The sequence below is a fragment of the Belonocnema kinseyi genome, chromosome 3, assembly GCF_010883055.1.
Source record: "Belonocnema kinseyi isolate 2016_QV_RU_SX_M_011 chromosome 3, B_treatae_v1, whole genome shotgun sequence".
NCBI classification, from domain to species: Eukaryota; Metazoa; Arthropoda; class Insecta; order Hymenoptera; family Cynipidae; genus Belonocnema; species Belonocnema kinseyi.
The window spans coordinates 82020301-82036616 of record NC_046659.1 but is presented as its reverse complement, the minus strand read 5'-3'; the positions used below and the strand labels follow the sequence as shown (position 1 = coordinate 82036616).

At 25.1% G+C, this 16316-nt stretch overlaps 1 protein-coding gene across 1 annotated transcript in view; it reads right to left on the bottom strand.

Annotated features, from left to right (window-relative positions):
- Positions 1-253: 253 nt before the first annotated feature.
- LOC117170110 (protein phosphatase 1H) overlaps positions 254-16316 on the bottom strand; it is a 20454-nt gene continuing 4391 nt past the window's right edge. The window contains exons 2-6 of the mRNA XM_033356642.1: positions 14158-14415; positions 10705-10922; positions 6377-6647; positions 6036-6295; positions 254-1256 (exon numbers count right to left, since the gene is read on the bottom strand). Of these exons, the coding sequence (XP_033212533.1) occupies positions 1001-1256; positions 6036-6295; positions 6377-6647; positions 10705-10922; positions 14158-14415 (1263 nt within the window). The 3' untranslated portion in view covers positions 254-1000. The remainder of the gene's footprint in view (positions 1257-6035; positions 6296-6376; positions 6648-10704; positions 10923-14157; positions 14416-16316) is intronic.

The window sequence follows — 16316 nt, the reverse complement described above, 5'->3', positions numbered from 1 at the left end:
ATATTAATATTTTTAAAGAGCCATAGGCGGTTTGAGACAGATTGAGATTTTAGAGATTCTAAAAGTTTTTAAACATTTACAAAATTTGAAAGTATTTCATAAGATTTAAAATATTTAGCAAATTTACATGATTTTAAACCCATGTTAATGATTTCGCAAATATTTCAAATATTTCAATGGTTTCACAAACTTTCATGATTTAAAAAGTTCCAAAGAGATTTAAAAACGTACAAATGTAGTAAACCTCAAAATGTATGAATGATTGTATTTATTGTTTAGATACGCTACAGGACTTAGTACAATATATAACAATTTCATAAACACAAGTATCTACTCTCTCAAAGCAGACAGTACGATTGCATAAACTATTTACAGTTTTAAGTGAATAATATTTCTAAACGATTAAAAATTTTCGACGAAATATCCATATAAAAGAAGTAACTCATTCTCCAAGTCAGTGTAGACAAAATGCGGCACTCGGTGTAAAATTACGATTATCTCAAAATTTAATACGGCCTTTTTAGTTCCTTAGTAAAAAAAATCTTCAGCATATTTAAAGACGCGGAATGTTGTTCTTTGTTCTCATGGCATTTTCTGTTCCATGCAATAAAAATGTCTTCCTTACCCGTGAGTAAATAAATATAATTCGATGGTGAAAAGATAAAAATTTAATTTCCAAATGGAAAAAAGTGACCGAACAAGACAAACAAGACAATGTTTCAATGTTTAATCTCTACTTTGCTAAAACTAAATTGAAAATATATCTTTTATCACTTGTTTGGTATAAAATGCATACAACTTTTTCTAGTTTAAATTATAATGCGGCCTATTTTATTATGCAGAGAATAAATCTAGTGAATACTGAAACTAATGATTCGTCTTTCACGTATTTTTAAATGCTGAACACTGGTGTTGTATTGTATCAGTGGTATCGTAACGTATTTTTAATTTGTTCCTAACGCGATATACTAGTATTCAAAAAACTCCAACTCTCAATACCTTAAACTGCATCATTTGGCTGCATTTGTGAGCCATCTGTTGAATATCTTCTTTCTTGTTGAGTGGTTTTTATCCACTGCCGATGCTCACAAAGGTATGGATACAGAGGTACCACCATTACACTTATATCGTCAACCGACGCCATTGGCAAAGCTGATTCTTCATTATCGTCAGGATTTTCCGGTTTTCCTCTCCAAACACGACCTACCAGTCTCCCTCTTGCTGCCTGAACCAATTCCTGAGCTCCCATTGTAAGTCTGAAATAGATATTTCATTTCTATTTCGTCAAAGGCCAAGGCATTTTAATTATATTTCAAAAGATTTAAAATATTTTAAATATTTCACAAAGATTTCAAAAAATATAATCTAGGTATTATATATAATCCCTAGGCCTTATATATAATGGCTGGATATTTTAAACAAAGCATGTAATTGAATACTTATTATATACATTGCATAGGCATTCTATATAAATCCTATGCATTGAACATAATCACTAAGCATTATATATAATTCCTAGGCATTATATATGATCCCTAGGCATTATATCGCCGGTGCTTAGGAGAACAAACCCGTAAATTATATCGCTCTGAAAAAAACACTTCTTATCATAAAGCCATGAACAAAAACTCATCTCTATAAAATGCGATGAACAAAAATATATCTCAGTAAACACTGTAAAAAATGCATATTAGTATACGCTGCAACAAAAAACACGCTTTGTATAAATACCGTCAAAAAACCCCGAATCTTTGAATGTCCGTAATAAAAATCATATTTTAGTAAACACAATTATTACAATTGTAAACAGTGAATATAATAATGTACATATTAAACATACATGTATAAGCAACACTTGAACCCAGACAATAAGAAGCTGGCTGCGTAAGACACACGATTTTATTTTGATCTTTATTTATATTTCTTTGCATAGTCCGCCAATAATACTTTTTTTTTACTGCAAAATGATTATTATAGTTTTTTTCTTGGAATAAAATAGTTTAATTAAAAGTTTGAATGAATACGATCTTTTTCACGACTTATTTACAAATAAAGTTTTTTCAAGGATTTTTCATGAGTAAGGTCTCTTCTGACGGCGCTTATAGGGATAAGATTTTTTCTCAGCATTTACCAAAATATATATTTTTTCCTAGCCTTTTACTAAGACGTGTTCTTCTTCACGATGTTTTAAAACAATGTATTTTTTTCACCACTATCCAATGAAGAATTTATTTTTCACGGCATCTTCGAAAAAGATTTTTCTGCATAGTTTTATTTTACAGATTTTTTTTATAAGCACCGGCGATATATAATCCCTAGGCATTATATATAATGCCGGAAAAAAGCTGGCTAAATTGACGTACACTTATAGAAATCTACAAATGTTTACTCGCTATTTATAAAAACATGACATACTGGAATGATATTTTGATTCACACTTATTGGTTCTAAACTTTGTTTTGCAAGGAGATCAATTTTTAATTTACTATTTTTATCAGATGTTGAAGTTTTTTTTAAATAAGGGCTAATCAAATTTGGAAAGTTTTTGTAACTAATTTAGATTAAATTCAAAATTCAAATTTAACTGAATTGACATTGGAACAATAAATATTCATTATCTTAGTTAGGTCTGACATTACTTCCAATTCCTGGACAATTTCTGAAATGGGAAATTTTATGCCAAATCGTGGAGTTTGACACGGATTTCCCATTTAGGAAAAAGACATTTTTGTAAATGTTATTTAAAATCATTAATTTAATGCGCAACAAGTTGAACTTTAAATTTTTTTCGAAATTAGCCATAAAATATTAATTAAGACTTATTTTTTAAATGTCACCCCCATACGTCTGTTTTAAAGGGACCAAACAAAACCTTATGAGTAAAAAATGTAGTTTTGCGAGTTTTAGCTGCTAATAATGATTATTTAGCAATCTTTTGAATGCAAAGTTTATAATTATACTTCTTATTGCTAATTAAGTTTTTACAAAAATTAATTAAACACTGTCTACCTGTTTTCTTCAATCTTCTCTTAATATAGAGTTAAAGAGCCGTGGTTTTCCCGAGTTTTTCAACTTATTACCAACTTTTCAGTTAGACATTTGCATACATTATTACCTCACTTTAAGTACAAAATGGACTATATGTTAAAAATTTCAACAACAAAAAATCGCAATCCTCTAGCATTACCAAAGGAAAAGATAGTTATAACAATTTGTTTCAACGATTAGGTTTGTTCTTTCGAAATCATTATGACCTCACACTTAATGTGAAAAGTGGACGATTTATTGGATATTGGAATCTTGAAAATAAGTTGAATTATTCGGAAAAAGCGCGAGTTCCGAATGCTATTCTAAGTAAATATTCTTAACCAAAATAATTAATTGCTAAATTATTTATATAAACCTCTAATTATTAATAGAAAGTAGTATTGTATGTATTACACAACATTTTCTTTAACGCAACAAAATCATAATTAGCGCAAAAAACTCGCGAATCTCAATTTTCACTTATGCGATTTTTCGGGACCATATAAAACAAACTTCTGTGCTGATTATTAAAAAATCAGTTTTGATTCATATTCAAACAAATGAAAAAAAAAAAAGAAAAAAATTCAAATGCATTTTTAATTATGTCTCGAAAACTTACCAAAATTTGAAAAAAAAACCTGGATGTTTTTTCAAAAACTGAGTGTACGCTTTTGCTTTTAAAAAATCTAAAAATTGATATAAATTCCCTTTTAACAAGTACTTTTTTTATAAGCGTTTTAATATGAATAAGAAAAAAAGATATATTCATATCCTAAAAATCACCACAATAATAAAAGTTAAAAAACAAAAATTTCTCAAATGTAAAATATTTATTACACACTTTGCCTGGTGTCTTCTGGGCAAATTTCACACAGATTTCAAAGATTTCAAAATATTTCGCAAATATTTATATCATTACACAAATTTTTTTTATTCAGAAAGAATTCAATGAATTCAAATAATTCAAAATACATATTTCATACGATTTTCAATATTTCGCAGATTTTAATAATTGCGATGATTTCGTAAAGCTTTCAATGAGTTTAAAAATATATCAATGATTTCACAAAGCCTTAAAAGATTTCAAAGATTTCAAAATATTTGACTTTAATTTCGCAAATATTTCACGTATTTTAAAAATATGTTCAGCATTTCAAAACTTCTGAAGATTTCAAAATTTTCGAAGGTTTCACGGACATTTTAAAGACTTCACAAAGATTTAAAAGATACTACAAGATTTCAGAGATTGCTAATAATTTTAGAAACATTTCAAAATATTTTATAAGAATAGATTTAAAAGACTTAAGAAAAATTTCAGAAACATTTTAAAAATTCTCCAGTATTTAAGAAAATTTCAAATATTTCCAAAAGTCTTGAGAGATTTTTAAGATTTTAAGGATTTTCAAAACTTGAAAGATTCAAAAATATTTAATAAAATTTACAATATTCCGCAGATTTCCAAATTTCTATTAATTTTACACAGATTTAAATCAATTCAAATAGATTTAATAGATTTCAGAACGAATTCAATGAGTTTAAAGATTTCAAAGATTCCAAAAGCTTTCAAACATTTTAAAGATTTAAAAATATTAAAAAATATTTACAATATTTCACAGATTAAAAAATTTAATTGATTTCACAAATATTTCAATAATTTCAGAGAGATTAAGATGATTTCAGATAAATTTTAAAGATTTTGAAAGATTCTAAAATATTACAAAATATGCCAGGAGATTTCAAATATTTCGCAAATATTTCAAATAATTCAAAAATATTTCACATATACTTCCAAGATTTTAAAGACCTTACAATAATTTCAACAATTCCAAAAGTTGTCAAAAAATTTTAATATTTCAAAAATTTCATTGATTCTACAAAAACTTCAATGATTTTAAAGACTTAAATAATTTCGCATAGATTTAAAGCTTTCGGAGAGACTTCAATGATTTTAAAGGTTTCAAAGATTCCAAAATATTTCAAACCTTTTTAACTATTTGAAAACATTTCATTAGATTTCAAATATTTCGCAGATGTTAAAAGGATGTCAAAGATTTCAAAATTTCCGAAAGACTTCCAAGACTTCCAAGATTTAAACGATTTCAAAAGGTTTTAAAACATTTATCAAATATTGTTAAGATTCCAAACAAAACTTAAAAAATTTAAAAAATCTAAGATTTCACAAATATTTTAAAAGAAGAGAATCCAATTATTTTAAAGATTTCAAAGATTCCAAAATATTTAAAACCTTAACTATTTGAAAATATGTCATAAGATTTCAAATATTTCGCAGATTTCAAAAAGATGTAAAAAAGATTTCAAAACTTCCCAAAGACGATTTCAAACGATTTCAATCAATTTCAATCAACGATTTCAGAAGGCTTTAAAACATTTAACAAATATTATTAAGATTTCAAAAAACTTAAAAAATGTCAAATTTAAAACAACTAATACTTTACAAATATTTTAAAAGATTTCAGGAAAAATTACCTGTATTCTAAAGAAGGAGAATCATATGATTTTAAAGATTTCAAAGCTTCCAAAGTATTTAGAACCTTTTTAACTATTTGAAAATATTTCAAAAGATTTCAAATATTTCGCAGATTTCGAAAAGATGTCAAAGATTTCAAAATTTCTGAAAGACGATTTCAAACGATTTCAATCAATTTCAATCAACGATTTCAAAAGACTTTAAAACATTTAACAAATATTGTTAAGATTCCAAGAAACTTGAAAAAATTTGAAATTTAAAAAATCTAAGATTTTACAAATATTTTAAAAGATTTCAGGAAAATTACCTGTATTCTAAAGAAGGAGAACCCAATGATTTTAAAGATTTCAAAGATTCCAAAGTATTAAAAATCTTTTTAACTATTTGAAAATATTTCATAATATTTCAAATATTTCGCAGATTGTTTAGATTCCAAAAGACTTCAAAAATTTCAAAATATTTCAAATTTAAAAAAATCTAAGATTTTACAAATATTTTAAAAGATTTCAGGAACAATTACCTGTATTCTAAAGAAGGAGAATCCGGTGCTAATGTCTTCCTAAGTATGTTAGCTGCATCTTTATCAGAAACGACGTCCCAAAGTCCATCTGTCGCCACAATAATGCAGTCTCTTTCGCTTAAATTATAGTCCTCTAAATTTAAAGATTGTACTTCAGGTTGCGAAGAAAGGAATGGCTTGATACTGACTCCCGTATTTACTGCTTTTAGGCCATGGTCGCCAAATCCTCTCGTAACGCCTATCGTTCCCATCACTCGACTCTACAAAATTTTTAATTTATCAATCAAACTATACCCTGAGTGAGTGAAAAAATTCATTAAAAATGATTAAGTTATAATTACCCTTTTACCATGGCCGGATATGAGAGGAAATCTTAAATCCGGATGAGTTAAAATCTTGTAAGCCCAGCCGATCATGTAAGGTTCTCTGTACAAAACCATGGATCCTAAGTCCCTTTGTAAGGGTCGTTTTTTGAACTCGAGAGATGTAAAATGTCCTTTTAGTAGGTCACTACCCTTCAAGTATCCTAATGCCCTGACACGATTCGATTCAGAATCTGGCGTGTGATCTCTCGTTAAAGCTCTCTCGCTCTCGCCAAGAACGAGTATTGCCCTATCCAAATTTAAATTAATAATAATAATAATAATAATAATAATAATAATAATAATAATATAATCTAATTGTCAGAAATTTTAAATTCCAAAGATTCATTGTTTAACAGGGTTGCTGGAAAATCCATATTTAAAAATTTACTACCTTTCCGCTGACCAATTTTCCATTTCCTCTGAAGGTAACAGATTTTTCTTTTGTGTATAAAAACGAATTTACACCTAGGAGATCAACAGTGCTCATGTAAACAAATATTTGCTTCTAAATTTATTTTAAAGAATTTTAGTCACAACAGCACACTTCACAGTCCAAATTGCTCTCAAAATAGGGGTGACCGTTTTATTCAAAGAAAAAATTTAAGATTTCTTTTTTAAGAAAATTGTTAAATTTTCAACCAAATAATCAAATTTACAACCAAAAAGATAATTTTCAGGTTTGAACGACTAAATTAACGTCGCAATAGTCTAAGAAAGCCTTTTTTGTACTTCGACTAATTTTTTCAAGCACTTTCTTCTGTGGCACCCCAGAAAATACGTGATGCGTGTGCCTTTTAAATTATTTCACAAAAGGCTCAAAATATCTCAAGTGTGCCACTTTTAAATCGATAGTTCTATTTTCAATCAATTTATACAGTTTTCGATTCGTTTTTATGTCAAAATAACTCCCCTAAAATTTTTTTGCAAAAAATTAATTTTTATAAAGGTAATAAAAATCAAAGTTCTTGATAATTTTTTTTCAAAAGTGGATTGCTCGCGAACGGTTCATCGAAATTCAATAATTGAGTTATGAAGAATTTTGTTACGAAGTATACTTTACGCTAAAAAATTGATCGGTAGTAAACACATTTTTTATTGTTTAAATAGTCGTTTGTTTTCAACAATTGAAAATTAATTAAACTTCATCGTCTGTAAAATAATTCTTCCATGTTCCAATAGATTCTACAATTTCTTCCGAAAATTTTGGTGAAAAAATGTTTGTATTTTGCAGTAGTTCAAAAGTTATTGATTTTTTTTGTAACCAATAAAAAATCAATAAAAAAATTTAGTAGTTGGTATTTAAATTTAAAATCTCCATTATTTTTTCAAATACCAACTACTACATTTTTTTTAGTTAAAATTCATCTTTTTTGGTTTAAAATTCAAGTACTGGGTTGAATGTTTCAACGAATTTGTTATAAACATACTTTTTTGTAGAAAATTAATCTTCTGGGTTGAAAATTTCACTATAATTTGTTGAAGATTAAATAATTATATTAAAAATTCAGTTTTTGTTTTGAAGTTTCATTATTTCAGTTAAAAATTCATCTTTTTGTTGGAAAAATTAATTTTTTGGTTGACAATTTTTTTTATTAAAAACTAATCTTTTCAATGATAATTTGACTATTCAATTTTTTTTTAAATTCACATGTTTTCATTGAAAATTCAACTACTTGATTGAATACTAAACCATTTTCTTGAAAAACGATATTTTTGTTTGAAGATTCATTTCTTTGGTTAAAAATTTATCTATGCTTAATGCTTACCTTGAAATTAAACCACCTTATTCTTTTTTAGTAGAAAATTAATCTTCTTGGTTGAAAATTCATCTTTTTGATCAAAAAATAACTATACCCGGTAGAAAGTTGAACCGCTTTATTAAAAATGCATTTTTTTATGAACATTTATTATTTCAGTTTAAAATTCGTTTCATATTGTACTTAATATGATATCCACAATAATTTTATTCAAAATAATTTCTTACAAAATTGTTCTCTTATTTCTTGGCTTAAAGTTGATCCACTTTATTTAAAAATTCAATTTTTTTAATGATGCTTCATTCTTTTAATTAAAAATTCATCAATTTTTGTGATTAACGATTACCTTTTTTTATAAAATGAACACTTTTTAAATTAGAAGTTAAATTATTTTCACTTAAATAGTCAAAAATTCTTAAAGAGCTTCAACATTTTATTTCAAATTCTTAAAAAATCTACACGTTGTTTTACATTCTTTTTTCACATTTTAAATCACGTTAAAAATTTTTTCAAAACTTCTAAACGTCATTAAAAATTTTTCTAATTTCTCCTCAATTTTTGTACAAAAATCCTGCAAAATTAAAATAATTTCCTTAAAATGTTTCGATTCTCAAGTAAATGTTTTTTTCTTCTTTTGAAGCCTTTCACAATTCTCAAGAAACTCCTCAATTTATCAAAATCTATAAAATCTATATTTTGTTTCAAAATAGGCTGCGAGCTATTTACATCGAAATTTCAAATTCAAATTTTTTATTAATTTTCAATCATTTTAAAACTTCTAAATATCTCGTCAACTTACTCCACTATTTCCTAGGATTAATAAGTAATGAATATTTATTTATACATTAAAATTCAACAATTTTGCTGAAATATTAACCATCTTTGAATAAAAAAATTTTACTTGTAACGTTCAAAGTTTCCTTTTAAACATTTGATTTATAATAACTAATTTTAAATGAAAAGTCGAATATTTCTAAATATTAGGCAATTGTTCTTTTTCTTAATTGAAAAATTTTTAATTTCCAAATTGTAGATTGAAACAATATTTTTAATGTAGTAAAAGCCTTTAATTATAAATATATTATTTTGAAGTTATTCTTTAAATGAAAATAGTTTTTAAAGTTTTAATCGGGTATTTACATTTGTTTGACTAATAAGATTTTCAAATTGAAACAGTATAATTTTTAACATTAAAATTTGGAAATTCTTAAATTTTGTACAGATTGTATTGTACAGTTTAATTTCTAACCAACAAACGCGAATTTTCAATGTAGAATCTAATACTTGAATTTTCAACTAAAAACGATCAACTTTTAACAAAAAATAAAATAGATAAATTATCAATAAAAAAAAGGATTTTTCGATTGAGCAGATAAAATTTTAATGAAAAAAACGCATCATATAAAAATTAATTTTTAAATAAGTAGTTCAACTTTTCACCTAGTACATACTTGAATTTGAAACCAGAAAGAGGAATTTTCTACAAGGCAGTTGAATTTACAATCCGAAAATATCAATTTTCAACAAAAAGGTTTAAACATCAACCAATAAAATTCATTTTTAACAAAGAAATGCATCTTTCATCCAAGTAGTTAGATTTTTAACAAAACACGATGAATTATTGATAAAAAATGTCATAGTTGAAATTTCCAACGAAAAAGGATCAATTGTCCACCCAAAAATTAAACAGTTTAATTTTAAGTTGACAACATTAATTTCCAACGATAAAAATGAATATTCAACCAATAGGTGAACCTACAACAAATAAAATAGGTTCCTAACAAAGTAATACATTTTTCAACCAAGTACTTAGATGTTCAGCCAAAAGAGATGAATTCTCAACGAAAAATGTGTTTATTCAATTTATTTACTAAAAACGATCAATTTTTGACAAAAATGGAATATTTAAATTTCTAGATAAAAAAACTTAGTTTAAAAAAAAATCTAACCGAATAATTAAATATTAAAAACCATAAATTTTTAACCAAAAATAAAACTAGTTCCATTCCTAAATAAAACTATTCATTTCCAACAACAAAAAATTACTTTTTGACCACATAGTTCAATTTGAAACAACAAACAGAATTTTTTTAAATTAATTTAATTTTCCACCAAGTAGTTGAATTTTCGACTAAAAAAGTAGAATTGTCAAACAAATAATTACATTTTCAATGAAATAGTAAAATTTATGATTGAAAGGGATGAATTCTGAACCAAAAATAAAATAGTAGACTTTTAAATAAAAAATAATTAATTTTTACCCAAAAATTCATGGATTTTCTTGTTAAGTTCTATTGATTCAGCTTTCATCTAAGCGACAAAAACGAGGAAAAGATGAAAAAAAGAAGTTTCTTGAAAACTGGGTAAAAAAGATAATTTCTTTAAAAAAGGGGAAAAGAGAAGAACAAGGGTAAAAGTATTGTCAACATTCATACAGAATATTATAAACTTTAATTTCAGTTTATCGAAATTTCCTTGGCCTGCAGCAACCCTGATTTTATCAAAATAATTTGGAAATTTATGAATGATTATTTTTGAACTTCAAACCTGGAATCTCCAGCTCCAGCAGCATAAAGTCTTCCATTTAGAAATAAAATGGAAATTGCTGTGCAGCCTCCACCACCATTCTGAGCTTGTTGTTCAACCATTTGGTCCATTTGCCTATATGCTAATTCAATAGCCCCGATCACTAAGTCCCTTCCTTTGATTAAACTATCTTCTTCTTCATTTAGTAGAATACTACTTGGTATCGCTAGTAACCTTTCCTGAAATTTAATAATTTTATATACGCTTTAAAAATAATATTTTCCCAATTATCTAGCGACTTATCCAGATTTTATTCAAATAAATTGATAATGCGACGTTTTAGTAACAAATTTTTACCCTCTTCAGGCATATTTTATTGCACAGGAACATAACAAATATTAAAAACAATATTTTATAAACTAATAGTTGTAAAAATATTTGAAATAATTATAAAGGTCTAGAAAATTGACTTTTTTTTTGACAAGTTACAAATGTAAAGATGTATTCAAATGGAGAAATGGTAAATTATAAAAATAAAATGTCCAATTTTGGATAACCAAAACCTGTAAAAAAGAGTTAAACATTGAAAAATTGAGTTGTCAATTTTTTACAAGCATTATTCAAAAAGATAAACATAAAAAAGATGCTTCAGGGTGTCTACTCAAATCCTGGAAGAAAATTCCCTGGCAATTCCAGGTACAACATTCCGAGCTTATTATAAATAATATTTATTATAAATAATGTTTTGCGTTTACTTGACAAACTTTTGACAAGTTATATTCAAGTTGTATTGTTACATATATTTGCTGCATCAATTAATTAAATAATAAAATAATTTATAAAAAAATTAATAATGTCTTGAATTTGTCTCTGAAGTCCATTAATTTGAATAGTAGTTCAAACAAATTTGTATTTTAAAGTCTTATATACGTAAAATACAGTGCAAGTATAGGTATAATTTAAGTGGATACTATATTAAATTCAATTTAAACCGCTTCAATTTCCTAATTCTTCAAGTAAAAATACTGCATTTTTACTAAGGATTTTTTATCACCAAATAGATAAATTTTTAATCAAAATGATTAATTTTCTACGAAAATAGAAGATTTTTCGAAAAAATACATTAACTCTTAACCAAAAATTGAATTCTCAGCTAAAATGATACATCTTCAACTGGAAAAGATGAATTCTAAATAAAAAAGTGAATTTTTAACCAAATAGTCTAACTTTATACCAAGTAGTTTTATTTTCAACCGTAAATATGAATTTTCAAAAAACAAGAAGATTAATTTTCTACCAAAGTAGACAATTTATTATCGAAATAGATAAATTTGTAACAAATAGTTAAATTTTCAACTAAAAAATGCAAATTTATAATCTATTATTAGGATTTTGAAATAAAAAAGATCAATTTTCAGGAACAAAAATGAAATATTTAAATTTTCAGTTAAAAAAAAATTTCGACCAAACCGATTAATCTTTGCCTAAAATGGTGAATGGTCAACTTGAATAACTTAATTTTCTTACAAAAAGATTAATTTTCTACCAAAAAATATCGCTTCATATTCGTAATTATTAAAGTAAAAATATTTGATTTTCACAAAGGCGGATTAATTTTTGACCAAAATAATTGAATTTTCAAACAAAAAGACTCATTTTTTACAAAAAAAGATGAATGAATTTTAAACTAAAAAATACTAACTTTTCAATCAAATAAATTAATTTTTAACTAAAAAAGATCAATTTTCAACCAAAATGAAAAAAAATCAGCTAAAAAAATTAATTTTCAACCGAACTGACAAATTATCAACTAAAATTTTGATACTTTAATTGGAAAAGTTATATTTTTTACGAAAAAGATTCATTTCCGAACAACAAGATTGATATCTTCAAAAAAAAAAAAATTTCAAACAAAAATTTAAATTTCTAAACAAAGTCATACATTTTTTAATAAAATAATTAATGTTGAACTGCAATAGTTGAATTTTAAAACAAAAAGATAAATTTTCAACTAAACTGATAAATCATTAACTGAAATAGTTGAATTTTAATCCATAAAGATCAACTTTCAACTAAAATTATGAATCTTTTACCATAATAATTAAATTTTCAACCAAAGAGATTAATTTTCAACCAAGAAGATCATTTTTCCGTCAAAAAAGACGAACTGTTAATAAAAAAGATATTTTTTAACCTAAAATTTAAAACTTAAATATTTAGTCTAAAAAATTAATATTTCATCGAAGGGGTAAATTTTTTACCAAAATGATAAAAGATTCAACTGGAATAACAGTTGAATTTAACCAAAAAAAATTAATTTTCAACGAGAGTTGAATTTTCAATTAAGAAAGTTTTTTCAGTCAAGAGAGAAAAATTGCAAACAAACTGTTGAATTTTCAACTAAGAACGATTAATTTTTAAACAAAAATGGAATACTTACATTTTCACTTTAAAAAAATTAATTCATCATTTTAGTTGAAAATTAATCGGTTTAGTTTAAAAAAATGTTTAACCGAAAATTGAACTATTGCGTTTTTATTTGAAAATTGATCTTTTTTAGTTCCAAATTCAAGTAATTGATTTGGAATTTGTGTTTTTAGTTGAAAATTTAACTTTTTATTAAAAATTTATCTATTTTGGTAGAAACCTAATTTTTTTATTTAAAAATTAGTCTTCTTATTTTTTGGAAATTCAACTATTTGGTTGAAAGTTCATGTATTTCGTCGAAAAATCTACTTTTTTGATAGGAAATAAATCGCTTTGGGTTGAAAATTCAGCTATTTGGTTTAAAAATCCTTGGTGAAAATGCAATATTTTTACTTGAAAAATTTCACATTTAAATTTAACATATTTCAAATAAAATAATTTTTAACAAAATAGTCAAATACGATAATATAAAGCTAGTCTAACAAATGAAGAATCATTCTTATTTAATTTTATATTGCATGCTTTAAAACAAATGAAACACGCTCTCCAAAAAAATCCTAGAAATTTCTAACAAACCTGGCTGTTTTTTCAAGGTCAGAGAATTTTTTTTATAACCTGCTTAGTTTTCTTCAATTGCAACATACAATTTAATAAAAATAATTTTTCATTTATAAAACTAATTTTATATTAATGTATATAACTATTTTGTTGAAAATTATCTTCGTTTTGTTTTAAATAAATTTTTTCATGTGTGTATACAAATTTTAGGATTTGCAGATAAGATCTGCATATCCAAAATCTAGGGTAAGCATCTTTTTTACGTTTATGATTTTGAATAATAAATATAAATAAATAAATAAATTTATAAACTCCCTTACAATATATAATTCTCTAAAACTTTATAATGATTCAAAATATCGTAAAACTATTAGTTCTTATCCTCAAAATTTTAATTAATTATTTCCATACGTGAAAAATCTAGAATTCTAACATCCTTTTATAATTTAAATATTAAATATTAAATATAATTATTATATTGGTTCTCACAAGTATGACTCGGTGAAGATACAATCTTGCAGAGAGAGCCACTTGATATCCAGCATGTCCATCGAACATCGAGAATAATACATAAGGTAATGTAGTATTTGAATCTGGTAGCTTCAAATCTCCTCGAGTTGCCGTTGCTTGATCTTCGTTCCAGGTACTTTTTCCTGCATTTATACATTCTGCGTATCCAGCACACCAGGGTAATCGACTAAGATCCCTTGGAACTATGATGGGTCTCACTCGATGATCGGCGCTAACCTATTCATTAGAATTTTAAATTTCAGATTAATTAAGAAACCTATCGAGGCTTCTAATTTCAAATTCTGCAATAAAAAGTATATCAATAATATCGCATTTTTGTACAATTTGTTGATGTAAGTTGTTGGCTATAGGGTCAGGTGCATTGAAACTAATTAAGTTGTTTCAAAATTTTCGACACACAATGGTGGCCCTCATCAGGAAGTTTTAATAAGGCTGTGAAAAGTAAATAATATCTTGTAGGTATGCAATTTTATAATTGAAGGATTATTCTTTGATTAATATCTCAGATGAGAAATTATAAAAATTATTTGCTTTGAAATTTACATTTTATTTTATTTTATTAATAACAGAGAGCGGACGAGCGTAGTCTGAAGTTGCGCACTTGCGCACTTTCAGTAGTCTGAACTGATTTCAAACAATTTCGAAGAATTTTAAGAATTGTCAAGGGCTTTAAAAGAATAAAACACATTTCATTAAGATTAGTAGGAAAATTGAAAATGATTTTTTATTTTTAAAAATTATTTCAAGAGAATGTTTAAAAAGATTTAGAAAGATTGACGAAACTCTGAAAAATGAATGTGAAAAACTTCAAGAATTTTTTTTTTAATTTGGCATAATTTTTTAAAAAGATTTAGGAAAAATGCGAATCATTTTAAAACAAATTTAGAAGTTCTTAAAAAGTTTCAAAAATAGTTTAAAATTTGAAAAACGTAAAACAACATTAAGATTTTCGCAACCCTGAAATAAAATAAACCGGTGCCGCAAAAACATTTCGAATTAAATGTCAGATAACAATATTGTATCAGCCATTGTTGAAATTAAATTTATTGAGGGTTAAAGCATTTAAGAACTTCTGAATATCTTTTAAAATGATTCGCATTTTTTCTAAATCTTTTTAAAAAATTATGAAAAAGTGAAACAAAAATGCTTAAAATCTTCCACATTCATTTTTCATAGTTTCGTAAATCTTTCTAAATCTTTTTAAAGATTCTCTTATAATAATTTCAGGTATTTAATTAAATTTGAGTTTTTTCGAAACTTCTAAACATTTCTTTTAACTTACTTGAAATTTTTCTATGGGCATTAGGCGTTACATGGTTATTTTCAACAATTTGCTTAACAATTAAATTTTTTTAATAATGTGATTACAATTGTAACGTTCAAAGTTTAGTTTTGTGTATTTCATTTGTAATTACGGATTTTAAATGAACAGTCAGACATTTCTCAATATTAGATCATTTTTATTTTTCTTAATTTAAAAATTTAAAATTGAGTAGTTTAAAAATGGAATATTTTAAACTGAAACAATCTTTGAAATTTAATTAAAGCCTTTAATTGCCAATATATTATTTTAAAGTTATTTTTTAATTAAAAATAGTTTATAAAGTTTCAATCGGGTGTTTATATTTGTCTAACTAATAAAACTTTCAAATTTAAACAATTAAATTATTAAAGTTTAAATCTAAAAATTCTAAAATTATGAACTGATTCAGAATCATCTTTTAAAATAAATTATTATTTACTTTTTAATACTTAAAGTACAGTTCAATTTAAAAATGATTAATAAATTTATATTCATATTTGATCGACTAAAAATGCTTTTTTTTAATCCTTAACCATCTACTTCAAAACGTTCTAATTTTTAATTTTATTAGTCTTTAAAGCTGCATTTTAAAATTCTTTAAATAAAAATGTACACTTAAAAATTAAAATAGAACATTTTTAAAGTGAAAGATTTTTAAATTGCGCATTATAAACTGAATGATATTATAATTGGAAAATATAACAATTTAGCTAATTACACAGGCCAACAATTCTCAGAACCAGAGACCAGACCTACTATACCCGAAGGTTTTTGCTGCGCTGAATCTGAATCTGACCTCAGAAAAATTCCATCA